We start from the raw sequence: 20,669 nt of genomic DNA, 5'->3' as shown, positions 1-20,669 counted from the left end.
ATCCTCTATGAGAAGTGTTCTATAGAAGTATATGAATTACAGTGGATCCCGAAGGTTGTGGGTAATTCTGTCTGACCATCTCAGGAAAGGCTTTATGAGATTAAAGCGCTTTAAGTGTGGGTTTTTGAAGCACTATCATTTTGAAGCCTAAGGAATATTACCAAGCAATCAAGACAGGAAATCATATAGCAAGTAATGGCTAGGAGTAAGAAAAAGTCTAGTATGTTTGGCAAACCCTAAGTAGAAGGGAAGGCCTAGAAAGGCAATTGGCCAAAGGTGAGATTGTGTATGGAGTGGGATGGTAAAATTTAAGGCATGTGAAATACTGTATAAAAGAGTTTATACTTCTCTTTTAGGAGTGGAGGAGCCATTAGAGTATTTTAATTAGGAGTTTGAAATCGACTGGTGTTTGTAGACTAATCATTCTGAGTGCAAAAGGAAGGATGGATTTGCCTTATGGAGAGGCTGGATTCGGGGAGACTGATTTGAAGGTCATTGCAATAGGCCCTAAGAGAGGAGGGAAGAACTTTAGCTATGGCAGTGGCCAGGAAGATTTAAAAGCTATTGAGGAGTAAAAATCAATGCTAATTGAGGACTGACTGGCTAGGATAGATGGAGAGAGAGAATTCCAGTATATGTGGAGATTTCTACCTTCTGGGTAATTTATGGAATCCACGGAACCATTGTCAGGTAGTAGAAAGGCTTAAGATTTGAGGTTTGAATCCTGGCTCTACCACTTAAGCTATCTGAGCCTCATTTTTCTACACAAAAATGGCTTAAAATAATTTTGTGGGGGTTAGAGGCACTTGAGTGGCTCAGTGAGTTGAGTGACCAACTCTTGATTTCAGCTCAGGTCATGATCTCATGGTTGTGAGATTGAGCACTTCGTTGGGCTCATGGATCTTGCTTGTCTATGGGCAAGACTATGGTCTACATTCAGCCTCTATTTTCTTCTTGAGGACCAAACACTCAGGATTAGGGTAAATTGTACAGAATCAGAAATGGTTTAAGATAGTAAGTTCAGTTTTAAGCATGCTAAGTTTAAAGTTCATATTGTAGTCTAGATGGATATATCTTGTATGTATTCAGAAACAGAGCTCGAGGACTTGGGAATGAGGTGCAAATAAAAGCCCAAGAATTTGCAGATGTAATTATTAGGTGATAATTGAAATCACTTGACTGTATGAGAGTCCACCCGGTATAAGAAAGAAAAGATTCAAAGTGAAATCTCTGGTGCTCGGTATGTAAATAAGTAGACAGAGAAGGAAGAGCCTCCCAAAAGCAACTAAAAGATGGTTTAAGAAATAAGAACAAAACCTTGAAAATGGGAACAAACATAACAAAACCTGCCTAGTATGAGAGGTGAACTGTAAGAAGGAAATCTGTAGCACTCTGACAGGTCTTAGGACTGACAAGTAACTTGAGGAAAAGGGAGAACTCTTTGAATATAACAATTAAGAGATCACTGACAACCTTAGAGCAATCTCCTTATGGTGGTGGGGAGCTGAATGCATATGGCCGTTAATTGAGGAAGGAGCAGAAATGAATAAATAGTCAGGAGATGCAGAATACTCTTTTTTTTTTTTTTTAAAGAAATTTGGCGTGGCGAGTTGGGGTGGTAGGTAGAAATGGATAAAGATAAAGAAAAGAGGCCTTGGGTTCCTGGATGACTCAGTTGGATAAGCATCCAACTTGGGCTCAGGTTATGATCTCACACTTAGTGAATTCCAGCCCCACGTGGAGCTCTCTGCTGTCAGCGCGGATCCTGCTTTGGATCCTCTGTCCCTCCCTCTCTGCCCCTCCCCGACTCATTTTCTCTCTCTAAAATAAAATAAACATTAAAAAAAAAAGAAAGAAGGCTTAATTAATAGACACTGAGAGCAAAGATGTAGCATTGAGGAAGCAGAGGGAGATAAGTGATGGAAGGTAAATAATAAAGGAATGTTCTAGAAGAGGCTGCAGCTCAGGAAATATGTTACAAAAGAATGCATTTGCCTGAGATGGAAAAGGCATAACTTCTCTTTGAGTCAGAAGGTGGAGTAAAGTTGGAAAGACAATCAATAATTGGAAAGTAGGAAGCTTCCAGAATTAACACAGTTGTTTTATCCTGTTATTTAGCTTTTATTTTTTTGTGTTCTAATAGCTTAAATTTTGAGTACCTTAATTAGATTGGCTAGTACCTTTTAATGTTCTCTCCACATAAAATGAATTATTAAATTTTAATTTAGTAAAAGCTAAGTGAAACCACACCTCTGTCCTTTCTTTTCCCTGAAAAAAGAACGTTAGAAAATACTGATTCTTAATAAAGTAGCCCCAAGAATGACAAGGTCACAAAAATTACATTATCTGTGCCAGTGTCTCAGAATATCAGAGAAATATGTTCCCCTAATGATTTGTATATCCTACAGAAATACTAAAGATAAACTTTATGCAGGACATTGGAGTATGTGTTAGCTCTTAAAATAAATTGTTCCAGTAATAAAATGATTTGTATTGTTTCACTACCACTATAAATGAGTTTTTGTTTGAGCATTTGCTTTTTGGAAAATAGTTTTACATAGCCTTTTTTAAATGTTAACTGTTAGCTCAAGCTTAATTAGGATTGTAAGTAATTAATTTTGTATCATGTTTACATTTGAAAACAAGTACCATATGACCTTTGTTAGTAGCTGAACACATAGTTTAATTAGATTGTCTTCATTTTATTGTGTTATAGACAAATAAAACACAAAATAACCAGTCCCTCCTCATACTTGTGATTTTAGAAATGATGAAGAGCAGGATCTGGATTTATATTATAAATAATAAGCAAGTATAGTAAATTCTGCAGATAGAAGGATCATACATTTGAAATACACAGTCCAGAGCAGATGGGAATTCAGCCCAAGGTCAGAATCTCAAATAAAGACTTTCAAAGCAATAAGATGATACAGTTATATTTTAATTTTACCATCATGTGGGGATTTATAGTATTCTATCATTGGTCTTCATCACTACTTTTCTAATTTCTACCTGAATGATCTCAGTCATATTTTCTGGTTCACTACTGACTTTGTTCCAGTGCTTTGAAATACATTTCATTAGCTTTGATCTTCTTGCTATATTCATATATGTAAATCCAAACACAGAACGGATATCTATTTTTGATAGTGTAACAGAATTAATACTTAGTATTTTCAAAACTGCACCTGGGCCTTTTCCATCAAATTTACTTGTCCTCCTGTATTTCCTACTTTAGAAAAGGATATAACCAAGGACCTGACACTTAATTTGGGAAAGGATCATAGTTTCTCATTCCAGGTTAACACCAAAGTCACTATGTTGTATTTCGTTCTAGGCTTTTCCTTAACCATGACTTTTTCCCCCCAATAGTTGTGCTTACACCATTTAAATTTCTTTAAAGAACATTATAGATTTGTGGTTATTTTTTTCTTCCTATGTCAGTATTGGTGTTTGTACTTGCACTTCATCCAAGTCTTAAGATTATTGTGAGAATTCAGTTAGATAACAAACATAAAGCACTTACTAGGATGCCATCTATATAAGAAGTATTCGGTAGAAACAACTCAAAGGAACATAATATATAATTAAGTCATGGAACATAGATTTAGAGGAAAACGGGGTAATCCTTAACTACTTAGAACTAATATTTTGGGTGTGTGCGATGCCATGATGAAGAGGTAATGTTATGTATTATCAAAGAAATTGTTCACATTGAACTGAAGGATAAATATGGAAATAGTAACAAAATGAAAGATAGAAATAAGAAGCATCCTTAGAAATTGAAATATTCTAATGGCAGTCATTGAGAGTTACCAATCATTCTTTGTTATCAATGCAGTGTATCATCTTTATGTACATTGCAACATGTCAGCATTACATTCTGTACAATTCTGGGTATATCATTTGCCCTCTCATTGCTTCCATTGCCTCAGGATACCATAAGGATCTTGACGAGAGAAACTTTAAGTTCGATTTCAGTTTTAAAAACTATGACTTTATGACCACAAAAGAGCTTGATTCTGATTTTTCTGAGTCAACACTTAACAGAATTGTGAAAGACCTCCTGTCTGTGTTTATGTATTTTCTGATTCCAGAATCATCCTTCTCTTTCTAATCTGTCATCCCTATTAATTCTTCAAGTTTCTTCTCCAAATATTTCTTTAATGACCTTCGTATTGCCTTCATTTTCCTCCAATGAGACACACAGATATGGAATCTAGAGTAGAGAAACATAATCCTGATTTCAATAGTAGCAGGCCAACTCTTTAAGATAATTATGTATGTGTGTGTGTGTGTGTGTGTTTCTGTATAGTGCTCTAGAAGTTTGCCTCATACTTTATTGTACCTCCTCCATTTCCTATGTTCCAGTTTTTATCCCATAGACTTCTATCCATTTTATCCCTGTTGGTATTCTATCCCAAATTTGAAATGACTTTTTTCTCCTTATTGCCTTTGTAAGGAGGGGGAGGATTGGGCAGTCTCTTTGCCAAAGGAATGCTTGACTTCGAGGGAGAAAAACTCACAGTAACCAAGCACTTCCCAATATCACAACTTCTGTTAGCAATATCAGAAATAGTCCAATCTCTCGATTCTCAGCCATCCTTGAATCCTCTTCTGGAGGGAGAAAGGGAAAAAAAGAAAGTGGGTTGGGGAGAAGAAAAATACTAACTTGAGACTTGATCCATAATAGATGACTCTTACTAACCTCAAATAATTTGCTTTGTCCACTACTTCTATTGCTGTTTTCTCTCTATCTTCATTTAGTCCAACCTTTTCATTTCTCAGCCCTTCAATTGATCTGGTGCCCAGTAATTTATTCATACTGGTACAAATTTTGCCCAATATTTTAGCTCTGATTTGTAACATTAGCATGATGTGCCTAGAAGGTGCTCACCAAGTATTTGTAAAATAAATCAATAAACAACTGAGTACCTTGATACCTGGTCCCTCAAAATACCACACTACTATCTTTGTTACCTCCACAATACTCTCCTCTGAAGCATTGGGTGGTGATGCGAAGACAGGTCCAACAATCCAAGATAGGACCTTCAGTCACAACTGATAAAGAGAAGAAATTTAATGGAAGGGGGGGCCATGGCATGGAGTTTTCTTATTTCATACATCAAGTTTGATGGATTAAACCTCAGGCATTTCCAGGACTCTTAAGTTTACATTGCTGTGAATTCTTTCTTTCCCTAGTAATCAAGTTTCTTGATGAGTCAAAAGGTTCTGTAACTTAAGTCAGATCTCTGGAGAAGAAGTGGGAAAAATGATGCCTCAGCTTATATTGGCCCTATGGGTTATAAGCCATACTTTTGAAAGCCTCTGAGCACCTCCAAAATCTGTGTGTTTGAGATTTGAGACACATTTTGTTGTCAGATACTGTTGACATTCCCACCCCCATAATCAAATCTGTAGGAAGTGAGTTCTGAGTGTGACAGGTGGGAAAGATATGGCCATATAGAACAAATGAGATGGGGAAATAGGGGTTGAATCCTCAAGGTGTCCCATGTACTGTACTTACCACAATCTTCAGAACAAGCTAAAAGAGAATTAGAAAGTTCTAGTGAGCTTATGATCAACGTAGAGTTTGCCATATTTATACCCAATAGTCTTTATTTGGTTACAAAATGAGGTTCCAGCCACCCCTCCATCCATTCTAAATAACTCTAATATGAAACCACCTTCCTCCTCTCACCCTCATTTCCTATTCCTTTCACATAAGTTCACTGTTGTTAGATAGACATCTTTTATTACCAACTTCAGAGAAGTTCTTTAATATCTCTTTCAGTTTCAATTCCAGGTTTTGGCGGACATCAAGAAGCTTGCCTTGAAGGATAAAGGCACCTAAGAGGAGGTGGAAGGCACATTAGAAACTAGGGGTGGTTCTTCCCTTCAGAATTTAATCCTAATTGTTTTTGCCTTGTTTTTCCCAGTGAACTTTGCCTATACTTGCTTGGGCAGTACAATCTTTTAACATTGAAACAATCCCTCACCTTTCCATGTGTCATTGCCCAGTTTATAAAGTTCATTCTTCAGCCATATTCTCAACTTGACAGCATTATGAACAGCTAGAGAGGGGGTTAAAGATACATACAGAGGAATAATTACATCCATGGAAAAACTTATGTGGGCCCATGTGCACTCTTCCCTGCCTCCCTTTTCCTTTTAACCCACAAAACTCTCAGTGACTCAAGCTTCCCTCACCCAACACCCGAAGCATCTTGTCCCCGTGGGAGACCTTGAAGCTTAAATGGATCATCTCCTTAATCTGCCGTTCAAGCAGATGAGTTCGGCCAGGGACTTCTGAGGGTACCAGCTTTGCTATCAAGGACCTAATATCCTCTTTGAATTTGGGGTCACATTCCAAGCAGGCTTTGACCCCGTGGAAGGCTGCCAAGGACAGGGGCAAGAGTAGGAGCAACCACAGGTCTCCCATTTCCTTCCCCCAACAGCTGGTTGTCCTGGCAACTAGTTCACCTAGTTCCCTTTTCTTCAAAAATCCAGGAATAAGAGCCTTGTCCTGGATAGTCTGACTCCACCTTCCCCTCCATTTCCATCCCACTTCTAGGCAATCTCATTTGCTTAAGGATCTTCAGTTGTTTTCTGACATTTATCCTTCATGCCAGAGAGGGGGAACTGCCAGTTGGGAAGCAGATACCTGAGTTCTGAGCATAGAACACGGAGAGAGAAATCATGAGCTCACACAAGCAGAGTTCCGTGCAGAGATATATCTCAGAAAAGGTTTTTCTTCAGGTTTCTCCTATTCTTGTGTCCTCAGTAAATTCCCACATCCCTCCTGATCATGGGAGTGGTGTCTCAAGAAAGAGATCTCATAGGACCTTAGAGCTGCTTAACCAAAATTCTACTTCTATAGAGGAGGTAATAAAGCCCTGGAATATTGAATTGCTTGGGGTCCCAGTCCCTAATGGTAGAAGTATTGTTGAAAATTAGCAATAGATGTCCAGATGTAATTGATGTCATTGATAGTAATTTTTATATAATTGGTAATTTCTCAAAAATTGGTAGGATGATTTCAGGCGTGACATATAATTTTTTATATCATTCTTTCAATAAAGAGTCTGGAGCCAGGAGACAGGAGACATCAGTTGAGGAATATATGGTGATGGGTGAGAATCCAGTAACACCCAGGGTCCTTTAGTGGACACATCTTAAAAGTACTAATGCTGAAATGTGAGGCATATAAGAAAATAACCACAGTCATCATGGGCTGCCCTCTCAGGCCACCATGGAAGGAACCCAAGTAAGCATCTCAGTTTAGGGCTCTTGAATAAGAATGTTCTTCGTTTTTTGAAGAAATGAAGATTGCTTTGCAGATTTTTCAGGATACCAGTTACCTCTTCTCTGTTACATTGCTTGTATGGCTGTGACCTCCTGGGAACCAGGAAACCCTGAAATCTTAAAAGATTAGTGGTAGAATTTAGAGCTAAGGTATGGTAAAATCATGGAGTGAAAAGCTGTGAGGGAAATCCAAACATCTACCACTAGTTATATGCCTACCATGCACTGCTAGGTATGTACTAAACAGTTCTGATAGATGATTTGCAAGTCCTGATGGCACAGCAATACTTTGAAAGATTATCCCAATTTTACAGATAAGACTCTGAGGTTAGGAAATGTGAAACAATCCTTTTGGCAAAATAATTTGGTAGCTATGGGATCAGGATTTTAACTCATGCCTGTCTGACTCTAAATTCTATATACTTTAATCACTGCCTCTTAACAGTGTTTTTTGGGACAATGCAGAAAATGATTTATTGGAGCTTGATAAATCAGAAGATTGCAAGAGGGGCAATTCAAATCCTTTGCTCCAAATCCACACCTCTTTGTTCTGATTTTATTTTCCCTTGGCTAGATGATCTCATCTTTAGATGATCTTCCAAAGGATTTCCACATGTTGAGATCTGAAGGCATTTGAGGTTATGGGATTAAATGAACTCTGAAAACCAAATTGGAGACTAAAAGGGGCTAAGACCTTTGGCATGAAGGTAGCCAGATTTGAGGAAAAAACATTCTTGAAGAGAAACACACATTATAGATATTTTCCAGTTAACAACGCATACTTCTACTTTCAGATTGGACACTTAAAGAGAACGTTTTGCCATTTTAGTGAATAAGTCTACTGTTCAGTGTCACATTACCTTGATCCAGACCATGTGCCCAATTGACCAGTTTTATCCTCATTCTTCCAGCTTAATTGGCAATCCAGGATTTTTAGGATGAGAGAAAAAAATATTCAACTTCTGTATAGTCTTGGGAAGACTGAAAAAAAGCAAGCCACTTTCTAAAAAGATGGGACTTGTAATTGAAAGGGACATATAAAAAAATAATGGAGGGACTAGCACTACCATGGAGCAAACAGCAAACAGATAATAACAGAGTGAGCTGATAATAGAGGCAGAGGTGGACACAGATCTATAAGAAGACAGAACAGCACTAAAGCTGGAGGAATTTTTATAGAGAGGCTGGATCTAGGAGACTAGAAACAACAATTAATGAATATATGGTGGTGAGTGAGAACCCAGAGATATTCAAGATGCTTTACGAGAAGCATCCTGAAGGTACTGATGATGGAGTGTATGACACAGAAGAAAATAACTACAATTATCCTGGGCTAGTTCTTCAAATTCCGTAAATGTAAAATATTTGAACTTTGGAAAGGAAGAGCTGTCTGGACATTGACTGAGGATATAATGATCGCATTACTTAATTAAAATAATGATACTTGTGTCTAGGAGGCAAAAGGCTAATACCTAAATCCTTCATTGATTATGCTAATATTTGGTTTGGATTGGCACAGAGGGGATATGATTTGTAGTTAGTGTGAATGTGTAGAATAGCTAACCAAACCCTTTATTTGCTTTAAATAAGAGATACATAGTAGCACATGCATTCATAATATTTTACCAAATAGACATTTATTCATTTGCAAATCTTAGATAAGAGTCATGGGTTATTCACAGGTGAGATATATTACATATTGTATATGTTCTTTTCCTCCAAAACCATTAGTCCTAATAGTCCCTTTTAAAGGCTAGAGTCAGTTGTTTTGTAGCATGTGGCCTTTGTTACAAATCATAGGATACACTGAGGTTTAAAATCTAAAATAAATAAATAAAATCTAAAAAGTTTCATAAAGAAGAGCAAGAAGCTTCTTAAAAGAATTTCCTTCAATCCATAGTAAATCTTGTTTCCAGATCCATATAAAAAAAAAATAAAATAAAAATAGGGAATCTCTGTGGCTCAAGCTTCTTAGAGCTTCTTTTCTTGTGGATTATTTGTCCCAGCTGAGCCCTCCTGCATTGCTGCCTATCTCTGTCACTTCACAGGATTCCCTAGAAGTTTGGCAAATAATCCAGATACCTTTCGTAGTCAAGTGAGATTCAATTCCTTCCTGACTGTGTGATCTGAGACTAGGGAGCCAGTGTTTGGCATTTGGTCAAGTTATAAGCCATCTGTCTAGGCAGCATAATAACCATAATTATAAATGTTGAAATAATTACTGTATTCCAGATCCTTCACATGTAAAGTGATTTTAATATTTTCTGGTGTGCCTGTCCACTTATCCATTTATACTCCATTGTCATTAAGCCAAATTCCACCCTCCCCCCCTCCCCCCGCCACCATATTCCACTCGTTCTTTAGAAGAAGTCCTAAGGTTGGAGCTTGGCAGACTTTTTTTTAAACATTTATTTTGAGAGACACAGAGCACAAGTGGGTGAGGGATGGACAGACAGACACACACACACACACACACACACACACACACACACACACACACACAGAATCCGAAGCAGGCTCCAGGCTCTGAGCTGTGAGCACAGAACCTGATGTGGGGCTCGAATCCACAAACTGTGAGATCATGATCTGAGCTGTAGTCTGACGTTTAAACGACTGAGCCACCCAGGTGTCCTAGAGCTTGGAAGACTTTGAGGGAATCTCCATCTGGAAGGAAATTAAACTAAAAGAAAAGCTGATCCCATCAGTAGGGATTGTGGGAAGAACAGGGGAGACAAGTAATGACAAAAGATTTGTGTCATAACCTCTTATCTCTAGGCTGGGTTCCCAGAAGGGGAGATTACATTAGGTGGGTTAAAGGGAATACTAAAGACAAGAGGAGCTTGCCCTGCATCCTTGAGGAGCTCCAAAGACTACACCAGTTACCTGCCTATGACAACTGTACCTCAGGGAAAATAGTAGCATGACATGATTGGCTAACAGAAGGCACTCCTGAGACCATGCTAGTTACCCTGTGCTGTGGAAGGACCAGTACGCTTCCCCTGGTTGCCAGGCAAGGATGTGCAAGTGAACTCAGGATCTGACTGGAAAGCTTGACCCTGTTTCATCAAGGCTTCAGGGGGTGGGGTCCTGTCTGAAAGATGGATAGCAAACCACTAGACCCGGAAAGGAAAAGGCATTTGCAGCAAGCTCCGGCACCTTGATGGGGCCAAATTGTCAGGGAAAACTGCCAGACCCTGAGGAAATAGAGATCAAGCCCAAAGTGCCCCACATGCAGAGTTTCCCAGAAAATACCACAAGAAGACTCAGAGGTGGGGTGGTACCAATCTTGCCTTAGAAGATACCAACACATTGGCAAAGAATAAAACAAATACCCTCAAAGTTAAAAAAGTATGTCATTCAAGGGAACACACAGTAGTGAAGAAATGCACTACATAATTCACTGAAGAGGAGAAGACGGGTTTTAAATGCTAAAAGAGAGTTCAGTAAGTGATTGTACTTACTACCATTTTAGTATGCTAGGTAAGATGGACTGGTAGTTAAAACAAGCCTGATTTTTCAGTGATTAGGACAGTGTTTTCTTAAGCCCAAGAGAGGTCTAGTATTCCAGAGTTACCAATGTTCATGGTTCCTGATCAATTATAGGAGGTTAGGGCCAGTTGGAGTAACCTAACCCTTGTCCTATCTCCTGGGTAAGCACTGCTATCAGTGGAAAGCTTTCCTCTATGTGCTATATATCCAAGGGCCCCTTCAACCGCGGGAGGACCTATGAATTAACAAAGGCCCCGCACCTTCCCATTCCTATATCCCATTTTGGAAAGAAGCAGGGAATGGGAAGGAAATATGAAAGAATGATTTTTCCAAAAGGTACTTGGTTCCAAAAAAGAGTGTTTAAATATTGAGTGGGATTAAATTTATCATATTGTGTGATACTGCTTTTTTTTCCTTTGCTCACCCTGTGAGGTGAGAAGTGAGGTGTCCAGAGGAAGCTCAGGCCGGTTATAGATTATGAAGAAGCTGTCTCCTTCGTCTATCTCTGAGTAGTATAAATAAATGTGTGACCTTGAAACATAAACACCATAATACTTGATTCTCAAGACAAGTTTGCATTACTATTTCCCCTTTACAAGACAGGGGCCTGATGTTCAGAGGTACTAAGGAAGTGTCAAAGTTCACACACCTACTAAGGGAAAGATTTGCAGTAACACAGATTTGTCTGCTTTCATAGTTGTATGTTTCCAAAATAGCAAAATGTTTCATTTTTTAATGTTTGTTTATTTTGAGAGGGCGTAGGAGGAGAGGGACCGGGTGAGGAGCAGAAAGAGAGAGAGAGACAGAGAGAGACAGAATCCCAAACAGGCTCCATGCTGTCAGTGCAGAGCCCAACACAGGGCTTGATCTCACTAACTGTGAGATCATGACTTGGGCCAAAATCAACAGCCAGGTGCTCAACCGACTGAACCACTCCAGGTGCCCCCCAAAATGTTTCTTCGGTAGAGTTAATCCAAGGTACAATCATCATTGCCTCAGGTTAGGAAGAATTTCCTCAAGGAAATTACTTTTTGCGAGAAAAGAAAAATGGTTTGTTTTTTCCCATTAGTTTACTTTTTAAGCAAGTGGAATTTATAATCCTAATGAACTTTTAATAGTTATCCCACCCTCAATTCTTTTTTTTACCCCTCCTCTTTAATTACTTGTATAGAGGGTTTAAAGAATAGTTATATTCTACTGCAGCCTGTTTGCCTGCCAGTTGCAGAACTCAATTTTCTTTAATACAGTATATAAAAAGGCACAGATGTTAATCTAGTTTGCCTTAAATACATACTAGGCAAATACAGAATTCTTTCCTCCCTTCAAAGGAGATTAAAATACAACAAGAAAAAAAAATCCCTCTAAGAACACAATAGCCAATAGCAAGTAACATCATTAAGTACTTAGTCTGTGATTAAATAGTCTTTTATATTCATGACATGCATGATCTTAGAAAATCCTCATGCTAAAAGGTTGGTACCCTCCTTGCCATTTAGAGATGAGAGAACTGGGACTGAGTAGGTAAGTATCTTTCAGCAGAGCACAGAGCTCTCAGATGGTTCAGTTTGCATTCTTAACCTCATTTGACTGATGCCTTATGTACATTCTTGTAACCACTAAGCTCTCTCTCGCCCCTTTTTAGGGGCGAGAAAAAAAATTATGTATTTATTTTTATTTCAGGTTCTTATTTACTATAGTTTACAAAAATGGTAAAATTGGTTTCAGGTGTGGAATTTAGTGAGTGGTTATTTACACACAGTACTCAGTGCTTACCACAGTGCCCTCCTTAATAAACATCAGCCATTTAGGCCATCACCTGCCCACCTCTCTCCATCAACCTTTAGTTTGTTCTCTATAGTGAAGAGTCTCTTTTGATTTCTCTCTCTCTCTCTCTCTCTCTCTCTCTCTCTCTCTCTCTCTCTTTATCCCCTTTCCCCTATGTTCATCTGTTTTGTTTATTAAATTCCACATGTGAGTAAAACGATAGGGTATTTGCCTTTCTCTGACGTATTTTGCTTAGCATGGTACACTCTAGCTCCATCCACGTCATTGCAAATGGTAAGATTTCACCATTTTTGATGGCTGAGTGATACTCCATTGTGTACCCTCTACACCTTTTTTTATCCATTCATAAGTCGATAGACATTTGGGCTTTTTCCATAGTTCGGGTATTGTTGATAATGTTGCTGTAAACTTTGGGGTGCCTGTGCCTCTTCAAATCTGTATTTTTGTATCCTTTGGCTAAATACCTAGTAGTGCAATTGCTGGGTTGTAGGGTGGTAGTATTTTTAACTTTTTGAGGAAGCTACATACTGTTTCACCAGTTTGCATTCCCATCAACAATGTAAGAGGGTTCCCCTTTCTCTGCTTCTTCGCCAACATCTGTTTTTTCTTACGTTGTTAACTTTAGCCATTCTGACAGATGTGAAGTGGAATCTCATCATGGTTTCATTTTGTATTTCCCTGATGATGAGTGATACTGAGCATTTTTTCATGTGTCAGTAAATCATCTGGATGTCTATTTAGAAAAATGTCTATTCATGTCTTCTGTCCACTTCTTAACTGGATTACTTATTTTTGGGGTGTTGGGTTTGATAAGTTCTTTCTAGATTTTGGATACTAACCCTTTATCAGAGATGTTATTTGTAAATATCTTCTCCCATTCCATCGGTTGTCTTTTAGTTTTGTTGATTGTGTCCTTTGCTGTGCAGAAGCTTTTTATCTTGATGAATCCCAATAGTTCATTTTTGCTTTTGTTTCCCTTGCCTCTGGAGACATGTCTAGTAAGAAGTTGCTGTGGCCAAGGCCAAAGAGGTAGCTGCCCGTGATTTCCTCTAGGATTTTGAATTTTTCTTGTCTCACATTTAGGTCTTTCATCCATTTAAAAAAAGGCCCTGCTCCTATGCATAATGAATTGGCATGTTTCTGAAAAAATTACACTTAGTGGGTGAGTATAGTATATGGCATTACATCCAGTTCTAATTCTGGTCCTTGTAGGAACACATTTCTCTTCAAAGTATCAAGTTATGGGAGAAACTTAGTTGAATTTGAACTTCATGGTCACTACCCTTTAATAAATGATCTTGTTGCTAATAATTTCTTTGCATTATACTACCTTTCATTAATACAAAATTTCACAGTTGGAGCTTTCTCTATTTGGAGAATTCTCTGTGATCTTGCCCTAAAATGACTGAGTTTCTTCCTGATTTTCTCTACTATGCTAGGTAAATATTTTTTGCTTAAATAGAATCACCCTTAAGCACTTCAGGTATATTTGGTTACTGTCAGTTCATTTGGAGATTGAGCAAATTTCATTATATCTTTCAGGGTGTTGTGTAAAAAGGTCTCAACAAAATGTACTATCTCCCTATTTACCACATAGTGACATAAGAGGAAACTGAAAAAGTCGACTCCAAAACAGGATGGTTTCAATTCAATGGAGGAAAGATTTTAGTGGAATGGGTTATTGACATTAATTATTAGAATGAACTATTAACATGGTGTGGAATCTATTCCTGGAGGAGATTCTTGGTCAACTCTGTCAGTGTTGGGCAGTCTTGCCTAGGGGTTTGGGCTTTATTGAGTGGGATTCCTCCTAGCTGACCCAGCTGCTCTATTACACAGAGAATCATAACTTGGAAACTATATTTCATATTATTTTTTCCTTATATTTGTTGCAAGTTTAACAACAGATGTATGTTCAATTTCTTTTACAAAAAATAGAAATTGTGGTATTACATATAGTAGATGGGAAAAGAGTTAGTAAAGTTCTATATTCTATAAATGATTGCCATTTTTAACATAAGCAGATTCACCAAAATAGATTCCAGAAACCATCCCAAATCGGTTTTTAAGGGATATGGGGAATATTTTAGAAAAAAAAATATATAATGTTTTTGAGTTGTAGCTATTTGAGAATTTCACCATTTCTATTTTCTTTCCTTGGTGCCGTAAGAAAAGACCTTGACAAAGTGTGCATTGACCACTTTTCATTTATGCCAGGTTTAGCTCTATGTCTGAAGGGCATATGCGATAAATTGCTCATACATTATCTCATTTGCAGTCTGAGTTTTATGAGCTCCTGTAAAACAATTACCATATATACATTTTACAATAAATGGGCAAACAAAGTGGCTGCAAACAATATGGAAAAGTCAATAATTAATTTCAGGTGTCCCAGTGTAGCAGAGACACTGGAGCTTTCTCTTCTTTTCAAAAGAAGTGGTTTCTTTGTTAGGAATATGCAAGCATGTTAATTCATTACTGTGTGGTTTCTCTTTTTCCAAAGCTTGTTGAAGGCCTAATTTATGTGCAAGACTGAAAGCTGTTTAAACGGATAATATGCTTCCTTCATGAGAAATACCACCCCTTTATGCTCCATTAAATTCAGACGTTGACTCTATAAGCTACGTACCAATTATTTCTTTCCAGAAACAGCAGCCTAGTTTTTTCCACAAAGGACAACAGATTATTGCAGGCTGCTATTAATCTCCACATAGTCCACAAAATACATAGGACACTAGGGAGAAAACAATTGAGTAGCTATTTTAACATTTGCAAAAATGCTATATGCAGAGGAAATAAAAAAGATGTTTGTTTGCTACTTACAACTTACTTCAGATGTCCCCCCAAATATATAAAAGCCTTTAAATTAATCAATAATGCCCTGCTGGTGTGGAAGCAGTGCCCATGGATGAAAACAGATGGTTCTTGATCTGTTTGATCTTCGTTTTCCCCAATACCATGTACGGCCGACCACTGTACAGTCGTACTGTATGCTCCATTTGTTGAATGATGCAGTAAGTGAAATGCCTATTACCATCTTAAAACAGGTTCTTTCATTTTAACAGCATTGTTTGGTGCGTGAAAATGGGTCAGTTCTCAGTAAAAACCAGAAAAATAATACAGGTACCTCTGCATAACTGACAGACTAGAATTTAATATAATGGCTTTGGATCATTTTGGAGGGTGTAAATTACTCTAACATGACTGTCTACAAAACTATTGTTACTGATACGGGTCCAAGTGTCAAAATCCAAGGAGAATTTTAATGAGAAGCTAGGAAGTAAGTTATTTAAAAATGGGGACTTTTTAAATTGATCCGGTCAAAAATATTTGAGTGCCTAGTTACTTCACTGTCATTCAACAAGTATTTATTGAGCGTTTGTCAGGACTATCAGTCAACAGGAAGGCGAACACAGAAATGCTTCTAGTTTTGTAGAGCTCACAATCAAGTAGCACAAACGAGCTGATCATTGAGTCTAAATGGTTTTTCTTCTATGTGCTCTAGTGGCAATTTTTTGGTTTCTTCTTAGGCTTCTTTGCTTGTTTGTTTGTTTGTTTAATTAGCAGTCCTCTTGTTTCTGAATGGGATTTTCACTCAGTTCTATCCAGATGAGCATTTGGGTGGTATGGTACACAGATCAAAGAGTGAACCCTGGACTAGCTTAAGCCAATTAGTATTTTTTTTAAATTCTCTAGAAATTGCAACAGGTATGGGTATGTAGACCAATTGGACTCCAATTGAATTGGATAGATGCCAATTGAAGCTTCAGAAAAAGGGAGTATGTGTACTGAGAATCTTAAGGGGGGGGTTGACAAATTTGAATATATAACTCTTCTTTGTGAGGTATATCTGGTGGGCAGAAGCTCAAAGGGTTTGATAATTTGGAAAAGACAGTTTAATTGTTGAAGACATGTGTTGCCGGCAGAGGTAAAGGTTAGGTAATTTAAACAAAACGTGGTATTGACCTAGGTACTGATTCCAATTATCAGATCTACTTGACTAAAACTTGGAACATGTATTTACTAAGTATTACACCAGCAAAATTTGCAAAGCCGCATCTTTGGTTCTACACTAGTTACAAGTCATCTAGGCAGTGAGTGTAAGAGCTAAAACTAAAGGGAAAGAAAACCCACAGTAACTGATCAAATTAGCTTTCTCTTTTAATAAGACAAGGAAACAGTGGAGTCACTTAATTGTGCTGAGATTAAAATAAAAATTTTAGTGGGGCACCTGGGTGGCTCAGTTGGTTAAGCTTCTGACTTTGCCTCAGGTCATGATCTCCGAGCTTGTGAGTTCAAGCCCTGCATTGGACTCTGTGCTAACAGCTCAGAGCCTGGAGCCTGCTTCAGATTCTGGGTCTCCCTCTCTCTCTGTCTTTCTCTCTCTCTCAAAAATAAATAAATATTAATATAAAAATTTTAGTGATTCTTAACAATGAATAAATAACTTCTATCATAGTTTTAGTAAGCAATTTACTCAAAGGAAGAAATAAACTATACTTAAGCTATGATGTAACAAATAAATTACTAATAGAGAAACACTGGTCCACTTTTGAAAGCAAATTTTTGTACAAAAATTTTTCTTGTGAATTTATTGACAATATTAGCAAGGGAGTTAGGTGTTAAGTATTTAATGAAGTCCTGATATGTGTCAGACACTTTCAGAAGTATCATTATATTTGTGTGGCAGCTCCATGGACAAAGGTTTGATATTTTCAACTTATTAAGTAAAGAAACTGGATCTCCAAAGGAAAAATTACTTATCAAAGCCTATGTGTCCTGTGAGGGGCAAGCGTTGGGTCTAACTCAAATATTCATACTTAGCTGAATTAGTTCACATTGACCGAATATCTTATGTGTACTTAATCCTAACCAAATCAAAAGGATAAATGGATTTAAGAAGGATGCAGGGAAAAGGGGAAAAGTATTTTTTGTTGACGATGGAGGATATGAAACAGAGGGCAAGCCACTGGGACTGTTGAATTAATTCTCATGCGTGTCCAAGTTAAGTTATGAAATGTTTAATAACAGTGCTTAACATGAATCTGAAAGCTTTTTCTCTGACCTGGATTTCCATTTGGAAACTACTGGTAGGATAGAAAAAAGACCAAATGTGATCAGACTCACATGATCTTTAAACATGTGGGATAAGATAAATAGGTAGGTTTTATTTATGAGAATGAACTAATCAACTGCTTACATCTCACAGTGCCTGGCAGCTGACTGAGAAAGACATGAATCTGGGAAAGGACAATTGGCCTACAAACTAGTACTTTCTTTACATATCCTTTAAAATAAGAGTTGTGTGACCTTGGGCAAGTCAGTTAATACTTAATGGCCAAAGGTTCTGCATCTGTGACATGGGGATAATAAACATATTGCATAGGGGATAATAAACATATTGCATAAGGTCATTGAGAGGAATAAATGAGATGATAATGAGCTAATAACAGTACTTCATACTTATTAAACGTAAACATTTATTTAATGTTCTTACTGTTATTACAAATAAAACTGTTTTTCCTGGCTTTCTCATTTAGTGGCTGTAAGATCTTGGACAAATCATTGGGTCTAAGTCTTGTTATTCATTTGTGAAAGTTGTTATAATAAAGTTGTTATAATAAAAGTTGTTATAATAATAAAATAAATAAAGTTGTTATAATAAAATAAATAAAATATAATAAACTTTATAATAATAAAGTGTTACTGTGCTAACCTTGCGTGCTATGTTTTGAGAATTAAACTAAACAATGAATATAAAAGTACTTGATAAAATTTCAATTGAGGAATGATGTTTGACATCTTTTTGGCCTCTGTAGTACTTGGCAGATAAGGTTACTACCTTTTGCTTAAATAGCATAATTTACATTTCTCAATTTTCTTTATCTCCTTTCCTGTCTGACCAGCTCTTTTTACTTGCCTTTGTGGAATATAGTTTCTTTCTTGACCCCTTAATTGTAAGTGTTCCACAGGGCTTCCCTCAACACCCTACTAGCTCTGCTTAATCTCTGCTACTCCTGTGACTTTGACATCTAAAATCCCTATCTATAGCCTAGTCCTAGACCTTAAAATGAAATTTCCCAAAGGAGCTTGATAACTTAATAGTTAGTGATTGTCAAAATATATTGTATAAACTTTATAAAGCTGTATTCAACCCCAATTTTTCCCCTAGATATTGATAAGGAAGTAACTGAGCTATAGTATCAGACATTGTTAGAGTATTTGTCACAATTCTTGGCTATAGGCTTTTGAGAGAAATAAGTAACCTGAGAGGACAAACTAAGTAAATCCAGCCTGATTTAGTTATAGCAAGGACCATTCTGGCATTTAATTTATAGCATCTTCCTCTTCCTCATTCACTTTCTCCATGAAATATTTATTTAGAATTAATGATGTGTAAATAGTAAGTTTTCTGAAGGAAAGAAGAGGTAATCCTAGGGTGTAAAGGGGATTACTTTTTGCTTTAAGTTCACGTATTTTAAGTCATATTCTTACTCTTGCACTTGCTTTAGTGTTTGGGTTATCATATATTTGAGTTATACTGAGAAATAAGAGTCCCTTTGTAAATATTCAATTTGACAAATAATCTTCTGATTTGAAGTCATTCTGAACGAAGAAAATAAGTGAACTGCAAGTGAAAATTGATGCATACGTTTGAGTTAAAAAATTGGTTTTCTTCTAAATTGGAGGATAACTCTTCCTTGGGAGGTAATTATTTACCATTGGAAACTGCTGATTTTATGCCAAGTCATAATAAGAAATATATAAAAGTCAGATTGGCATGCGAATAACTGACCTGTCTAGTCCCCAGGTACATAGTTTACTTTGTATACTTAAAGCATTAAAGCATTTCAAATAGTTGCCTCATTTCAGGATGCAAAACACCTCAGACAGAAAGGACAACAAAATAGCTCCACAGAAGCCAACTGATTTATTTAAATTTTGATTTCCAAATGAGTGAGGATCTCCACAATTGCTTGATCAAATACAAACATATGGTATTCCTATACTCTGTTGGTGAGAATATTGTATATAAACTACTTGTAATTTGTGTTAGCACTCGGTAGTGCATTGCAAAAAGGGAGAGATGTCAAATTACTTAAAGAAAAGAAGCAACTGTCAGAATATAACCAAAAACTCTTAGGAATTGTTAGATAGAAGAATAAAGGTTGATTGCTGAAGGTGTAACTGGAAAATTATCAGTATGGGGAAAACTGAGAGGTTGAGATAAAACCAGTCTTACATGTAAATATTGGTTGATTCAGGATTAATCTATCAATAATTTTTAAGTTGCTGGAAAACTCAGTTATCTAACATGAAGTCTTATATCCTGTTCAATCTTCTTTATAATCCTACGAAGAAGATATTTATACTTCCCGGTTTTGCAGATGGATTGCTAGATTTACGAATGTTAAGGTGCTTTCTCATGGCTGTATACTTGGTCCTTGGCAGAAGCATGATTCAAATCCAGATCTGTCTGATCCATGCACCCATGTTCTTTTCACTGTCCTCTACTGTCATCTCATTACCTCTCTGCAGACTAGAGCAACATTATTATATTTTACATAATGTGATGTAATTTAACGCTAACCAGTGATTTTTTTAAGTTATGGACATTAATCTTGTCCTAATCCATTTAAAGTAAATCACTCTGTCTTCCCTATGGTCCAGGCCATGTGTTTGTGGGACAGATGGTGTGATCTGAGGTCATGGAAGAATGCTGCTGACTGATCCAGGTGGGGATTATTAAGATTTTATGACCTAAAAGAATCAGTCCATCTTACCAAAGATTATGAGCTTGCAAAAATATAACTTGTACACTCATATTTTCTTAAATGTATTTATGGAAATACGTAATGATTTTTAATCTTTCTAATTAACACAATGCTGAGTATCATTTGAAGGACATGATTTTTTAATAAATTGGATATTATACTAATAGGCTTTATAGCTTAAAAAGCATATTACCATAGTTAAATTACTCACTGGACTAACATTCATCTACTTTCTATAAAGTGAGCAAGCATTGAGTTAGGTGCTGGGATGTATCATGGAGGGAAATACACAAAGTCCCTGTCACAGCGTAAGGA

The 20,669-nt window shown here is 37.0% G+C and overlaps 1 protein-coding gene across 1 annotated transcript; it reads right to left on the bottom strand.

Moving 5' to 3' along the window:
- Window positions 1-3,805: 3,805 nt before the first annotated feature.
- Window positions 3,806-6,657, bottom strand: IZUMO3 (IZUMO family member 3). Its single transcript, XM_015081327.3, has 7 exons — window positions 6,211-6,657; window positions 6,000-6,074; window positions 5,761-5,850; window positions 5,528-5,545; window positions 4,981-5,061; window positions 4,527-4,617; window positions 3,806-4,219 (listed from the first exon to the last, which is right to left on the bottom strand). Exons 1-7 carry the CDS (start codon window positions 6,440-6,442, stop codon window positions 4,114-4,116), a joined length of 693 nt encoding a protein of 230 aa, XP_014936813.1. The 5' UTR covers window positions 6,443-6,657; the 3' UTR covers window positions 3,806-4,113.
- Between the last annotated feature and the right edge of the window lie 14,012 nt (window positions 6,658-20,669).

The sequence above is a fragment of the Acinonyx jubatus genome, chromosome D4 (genome assembly GCF_027475565.1).
Source record: "Acinonyx jubatus isolate Ajub_Pintada_27869175 chromosome D4, VMU_Ajub_asm_v1.0, whole genome shotgun sequence".
Classification (NCBI taxonomy): domain Eukaryota; kingdom Metazoa; phylum Chordata; class Mammalia; order Carnivora; family Felidae; genus Acinonyx; species Acinonyx jubatus.
The sequence above is the reverse complement of the archived record's forward strand: the minus strand, read 5'-3'. Positions and strand labels throughout refer to the sequence as shown.

What these genes read in the sequence shown, in the direction of transcription:
- IZUMO3 (XM_015081327.3), bottom strand. Translation starts at nt 6,442, where the DNA reads ATGGGAGACCTGTGGTTGCTCCTACTCTTGCCCCTGTCCTTGGCAGCC. An exon ending in CAAGATGCTTCGGGTGTTGG is followed by an intron (nt 6,075 to 6,210) that starts GTGAGGGAAGCT and finishes CCCCCTCTCTAG; the next exon opens with CTGTTCATAATGCTGTCAAG. An exon ending in CAGAGGAGAGTATTGTGGAG is followed by an intron (nt 4,618 to 4,980) that starts GTAACAAAGATA and finishes TTCTCCCTCCAG; the next exon opens with AAGAGGATTCAAGGATGGCT.